Source organism: Cavia porcellus, unplaced genomic scaffold (assembly GCF_034190915.1).
Source record: "Cavia porcellus strain 051 isolate PalLab524CR breed Dunkin Hartley unplaced genomic scaffold, mCavPor4.1 scaffold_1, whole genome shotgun sequence".
Lineage (NCBI taxonomy): Eukaryota > Metazoa > Chordata > Mammalia > Rodentia > Caviidae > Cavia > Cavia porcellus.
In genome coordinates, this window is record NW_026947484.1 from 213,513,991 (window position 1) to 213,533,006 (window position 19,016).

General features: G+C 35.4%; 1 protein-coding gene across 2 annotated transcripts in view; it reads left to right on the top strand.

Annotated features, from left to right (window-relative positions):
* Srbd1 (S1 RNA binding domain 1) overlaps positions 1-19,016 on the top strand; it is a 234,164-nt gene that overhangs the window by 192,447 nt on the left and 22,701 nt on the right. For both annotated transcript variants that reach the window (XM_023566369.2, XM_063229102.1), the window contains 3 exons: positions 9,389-9,495; positions 10,701-10,877; positions 12,632-12,814. In XM_023566369.2, the coding sequence (XP_023422137.2) occupies positions 9,389-9,495; positions 10,701-10,877; positions 12,632-12,814 (467 nt within the window). The remainder of the gene's footprint in view (positions 1-9,388; positions 9,496-10,700; positions 10,878-12,631; positions 12,815-19,016) is intronic.

Consider the following 19,016-nt stretch of genomic DNA (forward strand, 5'->3'; position numbering starts at 1 on the left):
GTTAACTCCCGGTGACCATTATAAAATAATATTATAAAATCCATGTCCATATTCTAATTGTTCTCTGCACAACTCCTGACTACAACACAGGGGTAGCTATTCTATTTACAGATAATGGGAACTTCAAACTGAGAATGATGCAAAGAGATACTGAAGGTCACTGCATACTAGTTAGGAGAAAACTTCAAGAGGAAGAGATAACAATCTTAAATATATATGCACCAAATTTGGGAGCACCCAGGTATACAAAACAAGTAATGACAGAAATGAAAAATCAAATAAGCAATAACACAATTATAATAGGAGACTTTAATGCCATTGACACCAAAGGACAGATCAACCAGACAGAAAATCAGCAAAGAAATAACAGAACTGAGTCACACCTGTGAACAAATAGACTTGATAGACGTATACAAAGTGTTCCACCCAACAACATCAGAATATACATTCTTCTCAGCTATACATGGACTATTTTCTAAAATAGACCATATAGTAGCCCACAGAACATACTTAAGTAAATGCAAAAGAATTGAAATTATTCTATGCATGTTATTGGGTCATAGCACCATGAAAATAGAAATTAATGACAAAAGAAAATGCAAAAACCCTACAAACACATGGAAATTGAATAATACACTCCTGAGCAATCATTGGGTCACAGAGGAAATTAAAGAAATTAAACAATATTTGCAAGCAAATGAAAATACAATTACAACTTATTGGAATCTGTGGGATGTAAAGAAAGCAGTCCTCAGAGGAAAATTTATTGCAGTGAATTCCCACATTAGGAAAACAGAGTGAACACAAATAAATAACCTGATCCTACACCTCAAACATCTAGAAAAAGAAGAGCAAGTCAAGCCAAAAGCCAAAAGAAGGGAGGAAATTATAAAGATCAGAGCAGAAATCAATGCAATAGAGACTATACAAAGAATTAATGAATCAAAGAGTTGGTTCTTTGCAAAAATAAATAAAATCAATAAGCCCCTAACCAACCTTATTGTAAAAAGGGAAGAAAAATCTCAAATTCATGCAATAAGGAATGAAAAAGGTGAAATCACTACAGACTCTGTGGAAATACAGAACAATACCTATTTTGAAAACCTCTACTCTCATAGGTTCGATAACAGAAGAAATGGACAGATGGCTAGAAACATCTGAACTACCAAAGCTGGGTCAAGAAGATATAAAACTGCCGAATAACTCAATATCTATTAATGAAATTGAAAATGTAGTTGAATCCTTACCAGCAAAGAAGAGCCTAGGCCCAGATGGATTCACTGTGGAATTCTACAAGAAATTCAAAGAAGATTTAATGCCAACACTCCTCAGATTTCAATAAAATTGAAAGGGAAGCAATTCTTCCTAACTCATTCCTGGAAGCAAATATTAGTATAGTACCAAAACCTAAGAAAGATCCAGCTAAAAAAGAGAACTACAGACTAATCTCCCTAATGAACATAGATGCAGAAATTCTCAATCCAATATTGGCAAACAGAATGCAGCAAATCATCAAGAAGATTATACACCTTGACCAAGTAGGATTCATGCAGGGATGGTTCAACATACGTAAAATAATAAATATAATCCACCATATCAATAGAGCCAAAAATAAGAATCACATGATCCTTTCTATAGATACAGAAAAACTTTTGATAAGATCCAACACTTATTCGTGATAAGAACCTTACAGAGAGTTGGAATAGATGGTCTTTACCTCAATATGATAAAGGCCATCTATGACAAATCAGTAGCCAGCATCAAATGACCAAAAACTGAAAGCCTTTACCCTAAACTCAGGCACACGACAAGGATGTCCATTGTCACCACTCCTATTCAACATAGTGCTGGAAATACTAGTCAGCACGATTAGACAAGAGAGAGAAATAAAAGGAGTAAGGATAGGAAAAGAAGAAGTTAAATTATCATTATTTGCAGATGACATGATCCTCTACATAGAAGACCCACAAAACTCCATTGAAAGACTCCTAGGTATAATAAATAAATTTAATAATGTAGCTGGATACAAAGTCAACACTCAAAAATTAATAGCATTCCTATATATTAACAACAAAATCACTGAGTGACAAATAAGAGAAGCCACACCCTTCATAATAGCATACAACAAAGTGAAATACTTAGTAATCAATCTATTGAAAGAAGTAAAAGATCTATTCAGCAAAAATTACAATACCCTGAAAAAAGAAATTGAAAAGGACCTCAGAAAATGGAAACATATTCCTTGTTCATGAATAGGAAGAATAAATATTGTGAAAATAGCCATTTTCCCAACATTGTTATACAGATTTAATTCAATCCCAATGAAAATACCACTAACACACCTCATAGATCTAGAGAAATCACTCCAAAAATTCATCTGGAACCAGAAGAGACGTAGAATAACAAAGGCAATTCTCGGCAACAAAGGCAAGGCAGGAGGCAACACAATCCCTGACTTGTAGTTATACTACAAAGCTGCTATGATAAAATAAGCATGGTACTAGAACAAAAACGTGCAGATTAATGGAATAGATTAGAAGATACAACCACAACTATCAACACACTCAGCCACATTATCTTTGACAAAGGGGCCAAACATGTTCACTGGAAGAAAGATAGCCTCTTTAATAAGTGGTGCTGGAAAAACTGGCTTTCCATATGCTGAAAACTAAAACTAGACCCATGCCTATCACCATGTACTAAACTAAAATATAAATGGGTTAAAGATCTAAATATTAAAACAGAAACACTAAATCTGTTAGAAGACAAAGTAGGTAAAAGTCTTGATGACATAGGCATAGGTAGAGAATTCATGAACAAGAGTCACACCGCATGAGAAATGCTTCACAGAATCAATAACTGGGATCACCTCTTATTAAAAAGTTTCTGCACGTCAAAAGAAATCTCCAGCATAGTGAAAAGAAAACCCACAAATTGAGAAAAAACCTTAGTCAGCTGTCCCTCAGACAAAGGACTTCTGTCTAGAACATATAAAGAATTTTAAAAAATCAGACCCCTAAAATCAAAGACCCAATCCAAAAATGGGTATTTGAGATGAATACACAGTTCTCAGATGAAGAAATACAAATGGAAAATAAATACATGAAAAAAATGTTCGGCATCATTGATCATTAGAGAAATGCAAATTAAAACAACTCTGAGATTCCAACTCAAGAAACAATGGCCAGGATAAAGAAACCTACCAACAACAAATGCTGGAGAGGCTGTGTGTGAAAAGGAACTCTCCTGCACTGTTGGTGGGAGTGTAGGCTGGTGCAACCACTGTGGAGATCAGTCTGGAGATTCCTCAAAAGGTTGGAAGTCTCATTTGACCCAGCTATTCCACTTCTGGGTATATTTCCACACTAACTGAAAACATCATATCACAGTGATATATGTGCACCCATGTTTAAAGCAGCACAATTTGTAATAGCCAGATCTTGGAAACAACCTAAGTGTCCCTTAAGTGAGTAATGGATAAAAAAGATGTGGTATTTTTATACAATGGAGTACTACTCAGCTATAAAGAATGATTACATTAAGATATTTATAAATACATGGACACAACTTGAGACCATACTCATAAGTGAAATAAATCAAACTCACATGTATAAATACCATATAGTCTCCCTAGTATAAGAAATGGTAAAAGTACATAAGATTGTATGATAATCGTGGTTCTCCATTATATTGCTTTGAAGTCTTATAATATATTCATTCATTAGTTCAAATGGTTTTATTCTGTTTTGTTTGATTTTATTATGCATGATGGTATAAACAGGTACTTTGAAGAAAACAAGACATTACAGCAGCCATTGCTGTCTAAGTTAACATATTACAATTGTTGAGAATTTTAAAAATATAATCAGGAACCTCCTTCCTGAAATACAGTTTATAACTAAACTCCTTTGAAATAGTATGTATCCAGTAGATACTGTATACTTTTCTTTGTAACTCTGTAAACCTCTCCATCAATCAGTGATTTAGTTGGCTATACTGTTTCAGACATTCAGATGTGATGCTCTTGAACCATATATCTATTCTTAGCTGACGTGGTTTTTTTCTTCTCACTTAATAATCTCAGTTGTCTCTATGACTTGTGCTACTCATTGCATAGTAAGGATATGTAAAATGTACTGTATGTGGTTCATCCTGTTTCTTTCTTGATCTTTTATGCTGATAGCATTACTAAATTAATTTTATAACCCAGTAATTAGTGCAAACGTCAATTTGAAAGCCAGTGTTCGAGCCATTCTGTATAATCTTGTGGATATGGGGCAGTTTCTGAACAACTTTACAGAACTGGGATAGATCCATGAAACACAAACAGGCCTCTGGTTTGGAAGGAGAAGTAGGTGGGAGGTTAAAGGTAGGAGAGGCAACGAAGTTACCATCAATGGGACCATAGCTTATTTGTTTAGCTATCCTCAATATCTGGTGTGCTTTGAGTTACATAGAGTTGTTTGCCTTTATTTTAATGATCCCAAAATATTCTCTTTCTATTTCCAACTTGTTTATAGCTTTGCTTTTTTTCCATTAGCTATATCTTCTTATTGCTGTCATGTTGATTGTCTTTACATGGTCATTCCCCTTTCATTCTTCTGCTTCTGCTCTGTAAAGACTATCTAGCTTTGTAAAAACTATAGTTCAGAAGTAATCAGTGAGGTCGAGGGCTTTGCTGTATGGTCTTTTTCATTATTATGTTTACTTGCTAAATATTGCAATCCAGAGTTTTGGCTACGGCTTGGATAATCACCAAGTGGTCTTTTTTTTTTTTAATTTTATTTATGGAGAAAAAGAAAAAAAACGAAAAAGGGTACAAGTTATACAAAATTTCAGAAAAAAAAACAGTAGGAAATCACTAGTTAATAGATTACGTATTATCATCTTAGAAATAGTTGTTCAAGTTACAAAATTAAAGCATATAAAGTGGACATTCAAACAGTGAGACTGCAAACAATTCTGTTCATTGATCCAACAAAACTCAGTAATATGGTTATCTATCTTATACACTTAAATATACATGCAGTTATATCCTTTAGAGCACTTTCTTTTCCTTTCTTTTGTACAATGACAGTTACACATTTTGGGTTTCCTTACTCCCATAGTTCTTATTACTTTTTTTTGAAGAGAATAAAACCAAATGTGATATAACAAAGCAGAGTCAGTCAAATCAAAAGGATGGACATAATACATAATGTAAAAACAAAATACAAGGTGATCAACAATGGTTACCATACTGCCTCTTGCTATCTTAAAAAGAATTGCCTATATCATCAGTTATAATAAAATTGAACAAAACAGTAAAGAACAAAACCAATAAAACCAAAACATTGGAGACATTACAGGACTTCAAAAGAAGATAATAGTCAAACCAAAATGGGCGTCATAATGAATCTTACTGTCTTCACAGTTGTTGCCTATACTCTCGAACTTGGTACTATCAGTCAGAACAGAATGGAGGAAAATCAGTCAAACAAGATGGTGAGAGCAATACAGGGTTTCAAATTAAGTTAATAGGAAATCAAAGTGAGTTACTATAATATATCCTGCTATTTTTATTTTTCCCTTAATCAAAAAGATAAAAAAATAAAAAAGTAATAAAAAAAGGAGATTGAGATAAAAGAGGACATAACAACAAAACAGCACAGGTCAAAACATAACCATTCAAGCAAAATAGTGTTTTACCACAAGATATCCCGACATAAAAGTAGTTACCATAGTGTCTCTTTCCTTGAAATCTTTGAGTATAACTTCTTGTACTGTAGCATGAAACATATCAAGACAATGTAAATCCATTCAAGAGAATGACAATATTACAGCGTATTTAGAATCAACTAACACAAAATAAACAATGGTTTCTGTATAATCTCCTTGTCTATAAAAGTTTTTGTTTATATTATCACATATAATAAAATCCAATAAGATACAACATGTTAAGAGCAATGGAGACAGAAGAACAAAAGCTTTATGGGACTTCAAAACAAGATGATATTAAATCAGCACTGCTATTATGATGTCTTGTTTTCTCCAAAATAGCTGTTCCTACCATCCAACCTTCTCTGCCTCATTTCTGTTGAGCTCTTTTTCTGTCATTAGTTGTCAGTTTGTCTTCTGCATTTCGCTTTCTGCTCCATTCATTGTGACCTCTCTGCCACTGTTTCTGGAATCTTGGAATTTTTCTTTTTTAGAATGTCCTGCAGTATTCTCTATAAGTTGAATTGGTGGTTACAAATTCCCCTAGTTCCTCTTTATCCTGGAAGCACCTTGTTTTTCCATCAATTTCTAGGGACAGTTGTGCAGGATATATCAATCTTGGCTGGAGGTTATTATCTTTCAAAGCTTGAATTATTTCCCCCCACGATCTTCATGATTTGATGGTTTGTACTGAGAAGTCTGCTGTAATTCTGATGGGTGTTCCCTTGTAAGTGATCTGTTTCTCGTCTTTGATGGCTTTTAATATTCTGTTCTTATATTGGATTTTTGGAATTTTGATTATTTAATGCCTGGGTGTAGTTCTGTTTGGATTGTAGGTGGCTGGGGTCCTGTATGTCTCATACCTCTGAGTATCTTTACCTTTTGCTAAATTAGGGAAATTCTCCTGGATTATTTCTGTGAAAAGCCTTTGTAGTTCATTTGTTTGTGTCCCTACTTTTTCTTTTATGTTCTTAATTCTTAAGTTATAGATCCTATCATCTTCTAGCCTTTGTATTATTGCTGTTTATTTCTTTGTTATTTTTAAGAAGTATTTCATTTCATGCTCCCTCATTACAAATCTGTCCTCCAGTTCAGATAAATCTATCCTTAGTTTCTTTCAAGCTGGTATGCCAGCTTTTAATAGAGTTTTTAGTTTCCTGGTAATCTCTTTGAATCTGCTTCACGTATTCTATGTTTTCTCTTTTTTCTCCATCAAACAATTCTCCCCTCTTTTTCTGTTCTTCCATTCCACCATCTGTTTTTTCTTGGGCAGTGCTTAGCATTTCTCTAACTATAATACTTATATCTTGCTTTACTTCATTAAATACTTCACTTTTGAATTCGTCTATGAGGCTCCAAAGATACTGCTTTATTTCTATTGGTGCCGTGTCTGATATTGCATGTTTTCTGTCCTCATTCTCCTTTGCATTAACCTTTCCTGGATCATTGTTCTCAGAATTGGGGACTGAGGACCCTTTCTTGTTGCTCCCTCTTCCCATACTTTTTGTTCCTTCCATACAAGTGTATATAGGAGGCCCAGTTTCTTTCTTTGTCCGTTACAGTTTGTTTGAATCCTCCAGCTAGGTGTTCCCACTTCGGTGCACTAGGGAGACACAGACCTGGGCAGCCTTTGCTGGGCCTGCCCCTGCAGGTCAACCTAGTGAGGGCTTCACTGCTAGGGTGCACCACCAGGTGCTGGGACCTGGTTTGGGCTAGCCTATTGGGTCTTAGTCTGTGGCGTCACCCAGGCCATGCGCTCCCCACCAATCCCACTTGCGGGGAATATGTGACTAAAGTCCCTGCAGCGTCCTGTTCCAGCTAATATGCCCGGTCCCAGAACGTCCTCTGTTGGAGTCTCCTAGTCTATGGAAGGGTCCCTGTTCCTCTCACTCATCGCAGGTTGATGCAGGGCTCCCTGCCAGTCCCGCTCTCAGAACTTTCACGTTGTGTCCCTGCTGTGCTGATTGACTGATTCAGATGCAGCGGTGGCAGCAGGAAATTCAAGTTGCAGTTTCCAGAGGCACAGGTTCCAGCTTCCACACTGAGATTTTATCTGTTCCGGTTATAGCCCCGGGATTGCATTTCCAATTGGTTTCTCTCAGCTTAGTTCGTTCCTGGGTCGACAGGTTATATCTCCCCTTGCTTAGGACTCCTCACACCGCACCATTCCTGGATTCTAAGCTGGCTATCTTAGAGAGCCTCCATAGCTGCTGTTATCTTATCCACCATGTTCTCCCGGAAGTCCTCACCAAGTTGTCTTTGAAACACAGAAGTACTTTTGTGCTGTCAGTCTTCTAGAGCAAGCTCTTTGGTTATTAAATGATACTAACATATTCAGAACACATACTGAGGACTCCACTAAATTGTCTTCCTTGTTTCCTTGGGACATTTGGGGAAGTTTGCTGACTTATAGTTCAGGACTGAGAACAAGAAGGAGAAAAATCATTAATTTATAATTATAACTAATATCAGGTATGTTTATTATAGTAACCTACCTTCAATTAGCAAGCACAGTTTACTTTGTAAGAGTGCTTTTCCTAATTGTAAAATGCGCACCTTCTTATCTTTTCACTTGTCTGAAATCAGGGTGCATCTTACTATTAATGATATCCTACAGTTGCTATTGGCCTTGTGGTAAATCTTAGTGAACTTTCTGTGTGGACTTGGTTGTTAATCCTGAAGGTATGACTGAACTGCAAACTCTTTACTATTTTAATTGACAGTCATTGACAATAAACCATTTAAGAAATGATTTGGAGTTTTATAGCAGCTCCAAATCTTTTGATATCTTCTTTTAAGATACAGCCAAGGGTCTTGATAGCATAAAAGACAATACTGCTTGGTAAACCTTGACCCCCTCCCTCCCCCCATAACTCTGAGTGTAAGAGTGATTCAGAGGAGTGAAATGCTGCATGTGAGGGAATTTTAGGAATGCCTCAACCAGCTTGGATTGCTTATAAATATTATGCATGATATATGATTTCAAATTTTTCTAAATAAGTCTAGAAAGGTTCTTTCAGTATTAAAAAATTCATAAAATTTCTAAGCAATAAAGCACGGTGAGGTAATTTGACAGCATATTTTCTTTCTTAGTGGTATATAAAGTAATGGAGCTTTATAATATTATCTTCAATTTGATTAGACATGATGGTTTGATTTATTATGCAACTTACTATTATTGTACAGCTTCCTGTTATAACTCGGTGTTTTCTTAAGAACATCTGATGTAGTGATGATAACACTACAGGGCAGTGCATGAATAATAGAGACCAGTCTGCCTTAAAGGGTGCTACAGCAGCTATACCACCACGTGGGGCCTTGTTCGAATGTGCATTCTCAGGCTCTTCTCCAGACATATTGAATCTAAACTTTAGACATGTTTTAACAATCCCTAAAGGTGATTTTAATGCCAACTAAAATTTAAGATTTGCTACTCCAGGCAGAATTTCAGACAAGCAAAAAATACTGGTGGTATTATTTTCAAGTCAATGTAGAAGTAGCCTAGAGTTTAAAAAAACACACATTCTTGAAGTGCAGCTCAATTACATCTGCTACAGTGTGTTTAAGAGAAATGAAGAAATTTACCATGGTGTGTGTTAGCCAACTACAGGTGGGGTAGGAAGAATAATGGAAGAGTCCAAAAACTGTTTCTCCTTCATGTTGGGATAATACTTGATCTTTGTCTTTTCAGCATGATGTGTCCCAGACTTTACTCAAGGCAACACTGGACAGTGTTGTAGAAGAATGTGTCAGCTTTGTGGGAGTGGATATTAACATCTGTTCAGAAGTTTTGTTAAGGTGAGATAAGAAATTTGTGGCCGAAGATCACAGAATCTTGAGCAGTTGCTGTCTAGTTTAAACAAGAGGACACGTGTATAAAGTTGTCGAGTGCAGAAAGTCTGTGTGTTTATACATTGCTTTAGACAATCATTTAGAAAGGAAGACACCATCTAAGGGAAGAATTGTTAACAACCCACATTATCATTGTTAATGTCGCAGATCTAAAGTGAAGACCGTATGGTAATCATTGAGTACATTAGTGTCGCTAGTTGAAATTATGTAAGGTTAATGTGGAAAAGAGCGATTTCCCACCACATGAGACTAGGTGTTTTTCACTAAGTCAGTGCCTTGCATGTGTCTGTCAAACTATAACGAAAATATAAATTTCAAAAGTTTAAGGTATACGTACCACATTTTTACTATGATTTTACAAGTCACCTATCAAACAATTGATACAACTATACCTTATGTATAGTACTTTGTCTTTTTTCCCCTGTAGTTATAGAAAAGCTGTCTTTTCTGTGTTTATAATCTTGCCTTTGTTATAGTTTTGATGCAGCATGAAATTCCCAGATCTGGACCTTTTTCACTAAAACTGGTACAGTGGAAATTAAGGTTTGCTTTTTTTGTCATAGGTATAAACACTTAATTATTCCAAATATGGAATAGTAAACATAAGTCTACTTATGAACCCTTAAGTCCATAGTACACTTGAGTCTATAAAATAATAATCATTTAATTAACACCAAGCCAGCCAGTGATAATTTTTCATAGTTTTATTCTAACCCTGCTGTTTGTGCCTAAGTACCTCTCTATAGTTCAGCTCTTTACATTATGAAAACAAGCAGACAGAAACAAGTGTAGCTATCACTAAGTCCCTTTGTAAACAAAAAGAAATAGGCAGCATTCTCCTTTGATTCAGAAATAAAAGGAATGTGAGTAATGTGGAAACAGTATTAGAGACAGTTCTTTCCCTCGCATCAGTGTTAACCAGCATCTTTGACAGCAGCTAGTTCTGTCTTGTTTTCCTTTTTTCCTCCTAGATAATTCTTTTCTCTTTGTCCTTTTGATTTTTAATGACCTTTTGGATTAATTTATCTTACACATAATGATAATATGTAACCATGGTGGATTTTTGTGGTCCACATGTTTTATTTCATTGTCTTTGTGGATGAGAGTCTCCTTTTTCATCTGCTCATTTTGTTTTATTATTATTATTTTAGGCATATTGCGGGACTCAATGCCAACAGAGCCAAAAATATTATTGAATGGAGAGAGAAAAATGGTCCCTTCATCAACCGAGAACAGCTGAAGAAAGTGAAAGGGCTAGGTCCAAAATCCTTCCAGCAGTGTGCTGGCTTTATCAGAATCAACCAAGATTATATTCGGACATTTTGCAGGTGAATAAAAGCGCACTCTGGTATTATTGTCATCCTCCACTTTTGTAACTGTTAGTCAGTTCACTAACTGACATAAATTCTCGTTACTAGAGTTTTTGCTTCATTCAGTATGATGTGTTAACTGTCTGTTCTTTGCTAGGCAGTGGGAATGCAGCAATCAAGTCAGCAAATGCCTTGTTCTTGTGGAGTTATATTTTAATGTTTGAGATAGACAATAAACAAGTAAAAGAAATAACTTCAGTTGATAAATAGTGCTATAAGAATTAAGGCAGAAAGATGTAACAGTGTTTTGGGGAGCAGTGCAACTGCTTTAGATGAGTGATTTATTAAAGAGTTACTTGAGCAAAGTTTTGTATGAAATGTAGGGGTAGCCACACAGTGAATCAAAGGGGAAACAAACGCGAACTGCACAGCATTGGCCTTTTCCAAATATGCTTGCATATTTCTTATGATATTTAATTTTTATATGGCTATTATAAACATATCGCTGGTTATTGTGGTTTTACTTAATCTAATGTTAATGCATTTATATTTAGTATATCTATTGATTGGACTTACTTTTCTTAAATATTTTCTCTCTATCTTGCTTTCTGAGTTTTCTTTTTGTTGTTAGAATTATCACTTAACAGGTTTTCTCCTTGTTTTCTCATGATACTATTAAACTTCCTTGGTGATTTCAAAGCTAAACATCTGTTCTTCTAATGATTGTCCTTAATTTTGCTTTGGACTGACTTCTGGAGTTAGTAAGTATCTCTGTCCTTGCAGACAAGACTTGAAACTTAGGAGTCTTTACAGCCTTTCTCTCTTTACCTGGAAGGTTTAGATTTTTGTGTAGGTGTGTGGATCTAAGAGTGTAAGACCATGGGTGTGAGAGAGACATTAACAAGCAGTTGTTCACTTTTTCTTTTATTATTTGTTAGTACATTTGTGATACATAATGGGAAGTTAGTACCTATACGTATTGCATCTTAATCCTTTTTTGCTTCCCCTTTCAAACTGTTTTTTAACGTACCTTCGTACGGTTCCTGTACTTGGTCACTGTGTAGTCTACATTCTGATTTTGTCTTGAATTCATTGTATTTTTCTGCAATTTATTTTTAAATTCTTTCTAGAAAGCAAGTGTAACTATAGATTTAAATTTGCCCTCCTAAATCACTGCTGCTTTAGCTCACATGTAAGATCTAGGTTCAAAGTCATTTTGTCTCAGAGCTTTTGAGGTATTGTTCTGATGTTTGCCAGTAAGAAATCTGATACCAGTCTAATTCAGGTTCCTTTTGTAGTAATGCTTGAGTCTCTTGAAAGTCTTTTGGGGTTTAAAAAAGTTAATTTCTACTCTAAAGTATTCCATAATAAGTTAATTATGAGTCTTTTCCCATTCATTATGTTCTGTGCTTAGTAGGTTCTTTTAATAACTTGGGTTTTTCATCAACTCTCAGGAATAATCTTTCCCTTCTCCTCCACTCCTTCTCTATGCCTTCCTCCCTCCTTTCCACACTCTATCCTCCTCCTCTTCCTCCTTTGCCTCCTCCTCCTTCTCGCCTGCATTTTTCTCTGTTCTCTCCTAGAATGACAGTTACACTGATTGAATCAGTAAAGAATTTCTTGGCTTTAAATAACAGTCCAATTAACAGTGGTTTGAACAAATAAATGGTTGTATCTATGAAGTGAATGGTTAGTTTGTGTATATTTCTTTTCTGCCCGACCTCCCTTTTTAAAAAACTTTTTTGGTTTTTCCTGGTTTTAAATGACTGCAGTAGTCAGCAAACTGAATCTTCAAGCCAAATTCAGGCAGTTGCTGTGACATCTTCAGCAGGTGCTGAAGTCACAAATGAGAAGCAGGGCAAAAAGAAGAGCAAAACCACAGTGGATGCAATACTGAAGCCAAATCCTTTGGACCAGACTTGTATTCATCCGGAATCGTACGACATAGCAATGAGGTAAGCCTAAGGCCCATATGAGACTTCTCCATACCCAGGGTGAGTTACAGCAAATGGCTTTTGTTTTGGCATAATGGGGCCTGAAAAATATGACCGTGTTTAATATGACAACATTTTTTTAGAAGTTCCGCATTGCTGAGTTATGTGGCACATTATTTTATTTCAGTGAGGAATGAAACCATTATTCCTGGAGCTGTGTCAAGCTAGTAAACCCAGGTCCTAATGGTGAAGTGTGTGTAATGGAAATTGCATGGCACTCTCCTCTGTTTGTTTTGGAAATTAACAAGATACCATTGACTAGCACCTGGCACAAACTTGTGCTTTTTGAAAGATAAAGCCCATTTGAAAGTAAACAGCCAACTCATATTTCCTAATACTGTCCTGATGGGTTCTTAGGGAATCTAAGAAGTAGTGTACTTTTGGTAAGCACACATTAGCATAGAATGATACAGGCAGGTTTTTCAGTACAAGGAAAGTTTAATATAAGCCATTAAAAGAAAAAAATTTTAATAACACTTAGCTTTAAATTTTTAATTGCTCAAAACCAATAATTTGCTACATAATCAAAATTTTATAAAGTTCTTCCTGAATCATATGATAAACAGATTTCTTTTTTGAAATCATTTATATTTGCTTTAAAATGTTGAAAATTATAAAGGTATATTAAGAGAACTTAGAAAATGGGGAAAATAATGTTTTATCAACATCAAAACAGTGGCCCTCTCTTTCCACAACATTTTATTATGAAAAAAAATTAAAACAGAAAAATTGATAAAATAATCTGTAGTAAATTCCTCTCTACATCTGGATGTTACTATTAATGTACTATATCTATTTTCCACATATCTATCCATCTGATTTGTCCATCAAAGAAAATTACAGATATTGTACGTCCCCTAAATTCTTCAGCATATTGCACAACTAACTAGGGTTCAGTCAGTTTTGCAGGAGTTTGTTTTTGGCTGCATGATCATTATATCCTTGGCTGTTGGTGACCAATTCAGTTAGAGGTATGGGGCTGACAGTTCCAATCTTTAATCTCAGAGTTGGCTTTTCAGGTGGCCAGCCAGTATCTTGAAGCTGTCTAGGGGTGCCAATCCACTAGTCCTCTCATTAGCATATAAAAGACACTCCTATCCTGAGATTACGAAAATTTTCAGAACTTTTACTGGGAAACATGATGAAGACCAAATATAAATTTCTCTGTATCATCTGGAACTTTGGCTGTTTTCAGTTTTTAGCTTTTATGAGTAAAACTGCTAGAATATTCAACTGCAGTTTTGTATTGTTATTGACACTGGGTTTCATTTATGTTAGAAAAATACCTACTAAAGGAATTGCTGATCATAGGGTAAATGTGACGTTTTCATAAACACTTTGGTTATACCATTTTATATTTTACACTTTTCTTCGATTGTTTTTATTTTAACCATTCCAAGTGTGTATAATAGTATTTCTAGGGGCTGGGGATTTAGCTCAGCGCCATTAAGTGTCTGCCTTGCAAGTAAGCAGTCATGAGTTCGATTCCGGGTACCGATAAAAACGAAAAAGACAAAAAAAAAATAGTATTTCTACAGTTTTAATTTGCATTTCCTTGAGGGCTTTGATACCTTTCTCATATGCTAGTTATTTATATATCTTCTTTGCATAATATCTGTTCATATCATTTAGATTTTTTTCTTTTTTTTTTTTTTAATTGGTACCAGGGTACCAATCACGACTGCGCACTTGCAAGGCAGGTGTTAATGCCATTGAGCTAAATACCCCAGCACCTAGATTTTTTCTGATTGACTTATTTGCTTTTTTATTAATAAATTTTGGAAGTATTTTAAATGTACCATGAATACAAAGTACTTTGTCAAATATGTTTCAGAAATACTTTTTCCTAGTTTGTGACTTCTCTTTTTAATGGTGTCTTTTGGTGAACAGAAGCTTTGAATTTTGAGGATGTCTAAGTGATCAATTTTTTGGCTCTGATTGCTTTTGATTCCCATTTTCTATCAGAGACAACTCTACCTCAAATTGTGACATATTTTTAAATGTTTTCTCTACTAGCTTGATGGTTTGGACCTTTAGAGTTAGGTCTAGAATACATGTGGAATTCTTTTTTGTGTCTCATTTGAAGTAGGAGTCCATGTTTGTTCTTTTTGGTAACGGGGATCAAACTCATGACCTCACACTTGCAAAACAGGTGCTTATGCTGCTGAGCTAAATCCCCAGTCCTCATGTTCATTTTCTTGTACCATCATGAACATTCTGCTTTCTAACACAATGTTTAATAAAATAAAAACAAAAAAACTTTGCTTTACCTACTGCTTTAGTGTCTTTCTTAAAAATCAAATGGTTGTATAAACCTGAATCTGTTTCTAACTCTGTATTCTACTTCGTTGATCTATCTCAAACTCTTTTTCTTTTTGGTAGTGTTAGGAATTGAATTCCTTCTAGGCAAGCTCTCTACCACTGAGCTACATTCCCAGGCCTCACTGCTCTGTTTTTTAGTGTTTATTGTCTGTACCATACTTTGTTGATTACTGTAGTTCTCTGCTAAGTTTTTAAGTTAGATAGTGTAAGGTCCTCCAGTTTTGCCATTTTTAAAGACTGCTTTATATATTCTAGATGATTAGTATTTATTCTGTAAATTTGAGAATCAGCTTTTGCATTTCTATTTTTAAAAAAGCTAAGGATTGCGATTGAGGTTTTATTGAGTCCATAGATATTAATTTCTCTAAGCAATGCCTTAGTTTTCAATGTTCAGTTGTTACATGTGTTTTACTAAATGTATTGGTTTCAACACCATTGTAAGTAGATTTTTTTTTGGTGGCTACTTGTTTCTTACTAGTATGTAAAAATATATAATTGATTTTTGTATAATAGTCTGTATCCTCCAGACTTGTTAAATTTACTTACTAGATTCAGTGTCCAAAGATTTCTCAAATTTTTCTATGAAAGCAGTTATATCACTAGCAAATAAAGGTTTACTTGCATTTTAATCATAATGCTTTTTGTTTCTTTTTCTTGCCTATTGCAGTAACCAGTCTTTCATATTGTGCTGACAGGAGAAGAGTAGGCACCCTTACCTTGTTCTAAGCTTCAGGAGATGGTTCCCATTTTTGTAATGTGAAAAAAAATGTGATCTCATGGAGTAATGGTACTTTCCAGTGTTTGTTGTTCAGAAAGATACATATGTGCTCATGAATTTATAGATTTCTTGTAATAATTCCCAGGTCTCTGGGAACTAACTTTTATTCTGTGCAAACCAATGTCACTTTTATTATATGTTTTTGTTTCTTTCCATGATGCTGTTATAGTGTGGCTTACACATTTTCAATTTGCTCTATATTATAAGCACACTTTTTTATTGTTTCTTCATATTCCTTTTATTAAAAGGTTAGATAATATTTCCTCGAGTAGTTGAACTGTAACTTAATAGTAGTAGCTCTAGTAATGGTTCTTTATGATGGATTCCTAGAAGTAGGATCGCTCTGCCAGAGGTTTAAAAGTTTCTGTGGCTCTTGCCTCACTCACAGTGCTGTGTTAATACACTGGTCTTAATGCTATCAGCAGTGTTCAAGCCTGAGCAGTCATTAATTCTGCCTGTTAGGTCTTCCTGCCAGTTTTGTGTGGACTATTTTCTATATATGGAACAAATAGGGCCCCCTAATGATTTCATCCCTTCCTGTACTTTTAGGAGCATCCTGATCTCAGAAGCAAGGTAGTTGTAGATTATTTCATTGGAAATTTTTTTGTGTATGTAGTTTAACTCTAGATCTTTAAAATCTAGAGATAAAATTGCAAGTGTACCTAATTAAGCCTGCCATCCCCATTATCCTGTTTGGAACTATAAATTTTTGGCTTTCAAGTACATTTAGTCTAGACATCACCCATCACAGGTAATTTATATAAGTCTCTTCCTAGGGAAGAGAAAAAGCCCCCAAAAGTCCCATTACAGATGTGATTAGATCATCATTGGTTTGACTTTAGTTCTGTAAAAATAAGTTCTGTTGCAATAAATTTTATTTTAGTTTTATCAGAAAAGTAATAGAAAATAATTTTTGGTAGGTTGCTTGTTTCTTTGTTTTGTGTTGTCCAGGATGGTTTTCAACTCCAGAGCTCAAGTGATTCTCCTGCTTCAGTCTCTGGAGTAGCTGGTATTACAGGCATTCCCCCACACACCCATCTGGGCAGTAAACGGCTTTAATATGACTCTATCATAATGTCATCTGCAGAAATACTCCAGAATGTGAAGTGATTGTCTTCTTACTTTAGCACTTATAATGCTCTCTCATATTCATATTTTGGACAATTGAGATCATAAGTAGTCACTTAATAGTTTTTAAAAAGTATGTGTGTATATGTATGTATGTATCATCTGTAGGTTGCTTATAATACCTAATTCAAGGTGAGCACTATGTAAATCATTATGTTCGGTTAAGTAATAGCAGTAAGAAAAAGGTCTGTACTTGTTCAGTACAAATGCAGTCTTTTCCCCAAATATTTTGGATGCACAGTTGGTTGAGTTTGCACATGCAGTACAGAGATACAGAGGACTGACTATATTTCAATTACAGTATATTTTTAAAATCTTCTTCCTTTATGGGGCTTCTCTGTGTATTAAAATTCTCTCATTATATGGGTTGAATTTGTCTGATTTATTTACTTTTTATACTTGTTTATAATATTGCCATGTTTTTAAATACAAATGTTTTAATTTTTATGAAGAAAAATCTATTCTTTTCTTTTATACAAGATGTATCTTCTTTTAAAATCTTAATCTTTAAGAACAATTCAGTGTTCTCAAACTTTTATATTCTATATGGTTCTAGCATTTCTGTATGAATTTTGTTGGTGATGATTTTACTAATCATTTGGAGTATGCAGACCATAGTGAAGAATAGAGGAGATGTGTACTCTCAAGGAACCTGCCAAAGAGGGAGGACCAAACCTCTGCACCTCGATATCATAATAGTCAGTGCTGTGAGGAGAGCACAAAGCTTGTTTAGCAAGAGAAAACTTATTTCCAGAGAAATCTGGCAAGGTTTCATACAGGAGCTTACATTCAAGCTAGATCTAAAAGCATTTTAGTCAAAAGAGGAAAAGAGATATTTAAAGTCAGAGAAAGAAAAGTATAGCTCAGGTCAGTTTGAGGTACAGTAGGGCAATAAAAACACAGACATGTGTCCAACACTTGTCGCATGTTAGAAGCACTGTCCAAAAAAAGAAAAAAGTAGCACTGTCCTGTCTAAATCTTACAGTAACCCCACAAGACAGGTACTATTATTATTTCTATTTCCACAGGTAGGCAAAGTCTCAGCTAGGATAAGGAAACTGTCTAAGGACAAATGAGCTGGTAGAACAAAGATCTTACCAGATCTGACTGTTCAAAACTTGAGCCCTTTGTTGCTGTCATTGTTGTAGCTGTCGGTGTGGTTGCAGTGGTGAGTACTGCAACCATGTTAGACACGCACTCTCCACTGAGTTTCATCCCTAGCCAGTTTCTTAAAGAAGAGCTTTCTGGCCTTTAATTTGGAACCCTTCTGCCTCAGCCTCCCGAGGAGCTGAGATGATAGGTGTGCACCCCCTCCAGCTCAGTACTGAGTTCTCAATTAGCTTACAAGTTTAAAGAGCAGCTGAGCAGCATATTTGAATGTAATCATTGTGATCTCTCAGATTCTTAAAGACAATTTGCAAGATTGGTTCAGCATGGGAAAGTTAACATCCCCCTTGGGACATGCGAATGGGGAAAAAATGAGCACTGTATCTGGAATAGGGTGGCTTGAGTGTTATTCAGTGTCATCACCTGGCTGAAATTAGACTGCTCTTATCCTCCAAAAAAAAATAAAGTTTACCTCCTTTAATAAATGAAACTCTGCATAGAGACCTGTGGGAAATTTATTCTTCTCTAGAGCATGTAGAATTTTATGCTTTTTGACTAAAGATATGGTGTTCCCTGAATACCGCACTAAAAATAATCGCCTCCATTCTGTGGTCTGTGTTGAAGTATGTGTATGTCCAAGTCAGCATCGCCGTATAGTGCCTGCATTTGATCTCTTCTCGTTTTAGGGGATGAGGAAGATACAGGAGCTAGGGCAACACGGTCACCCTGGTGGCTGAACAGGTTTGTATGTGTAGGGGAGATAGCACTTAGAGGAACTCATATTGTAGAAGGTAGCAGGGGAACAGGTGCCCTTCAGAGAGCTGCTAG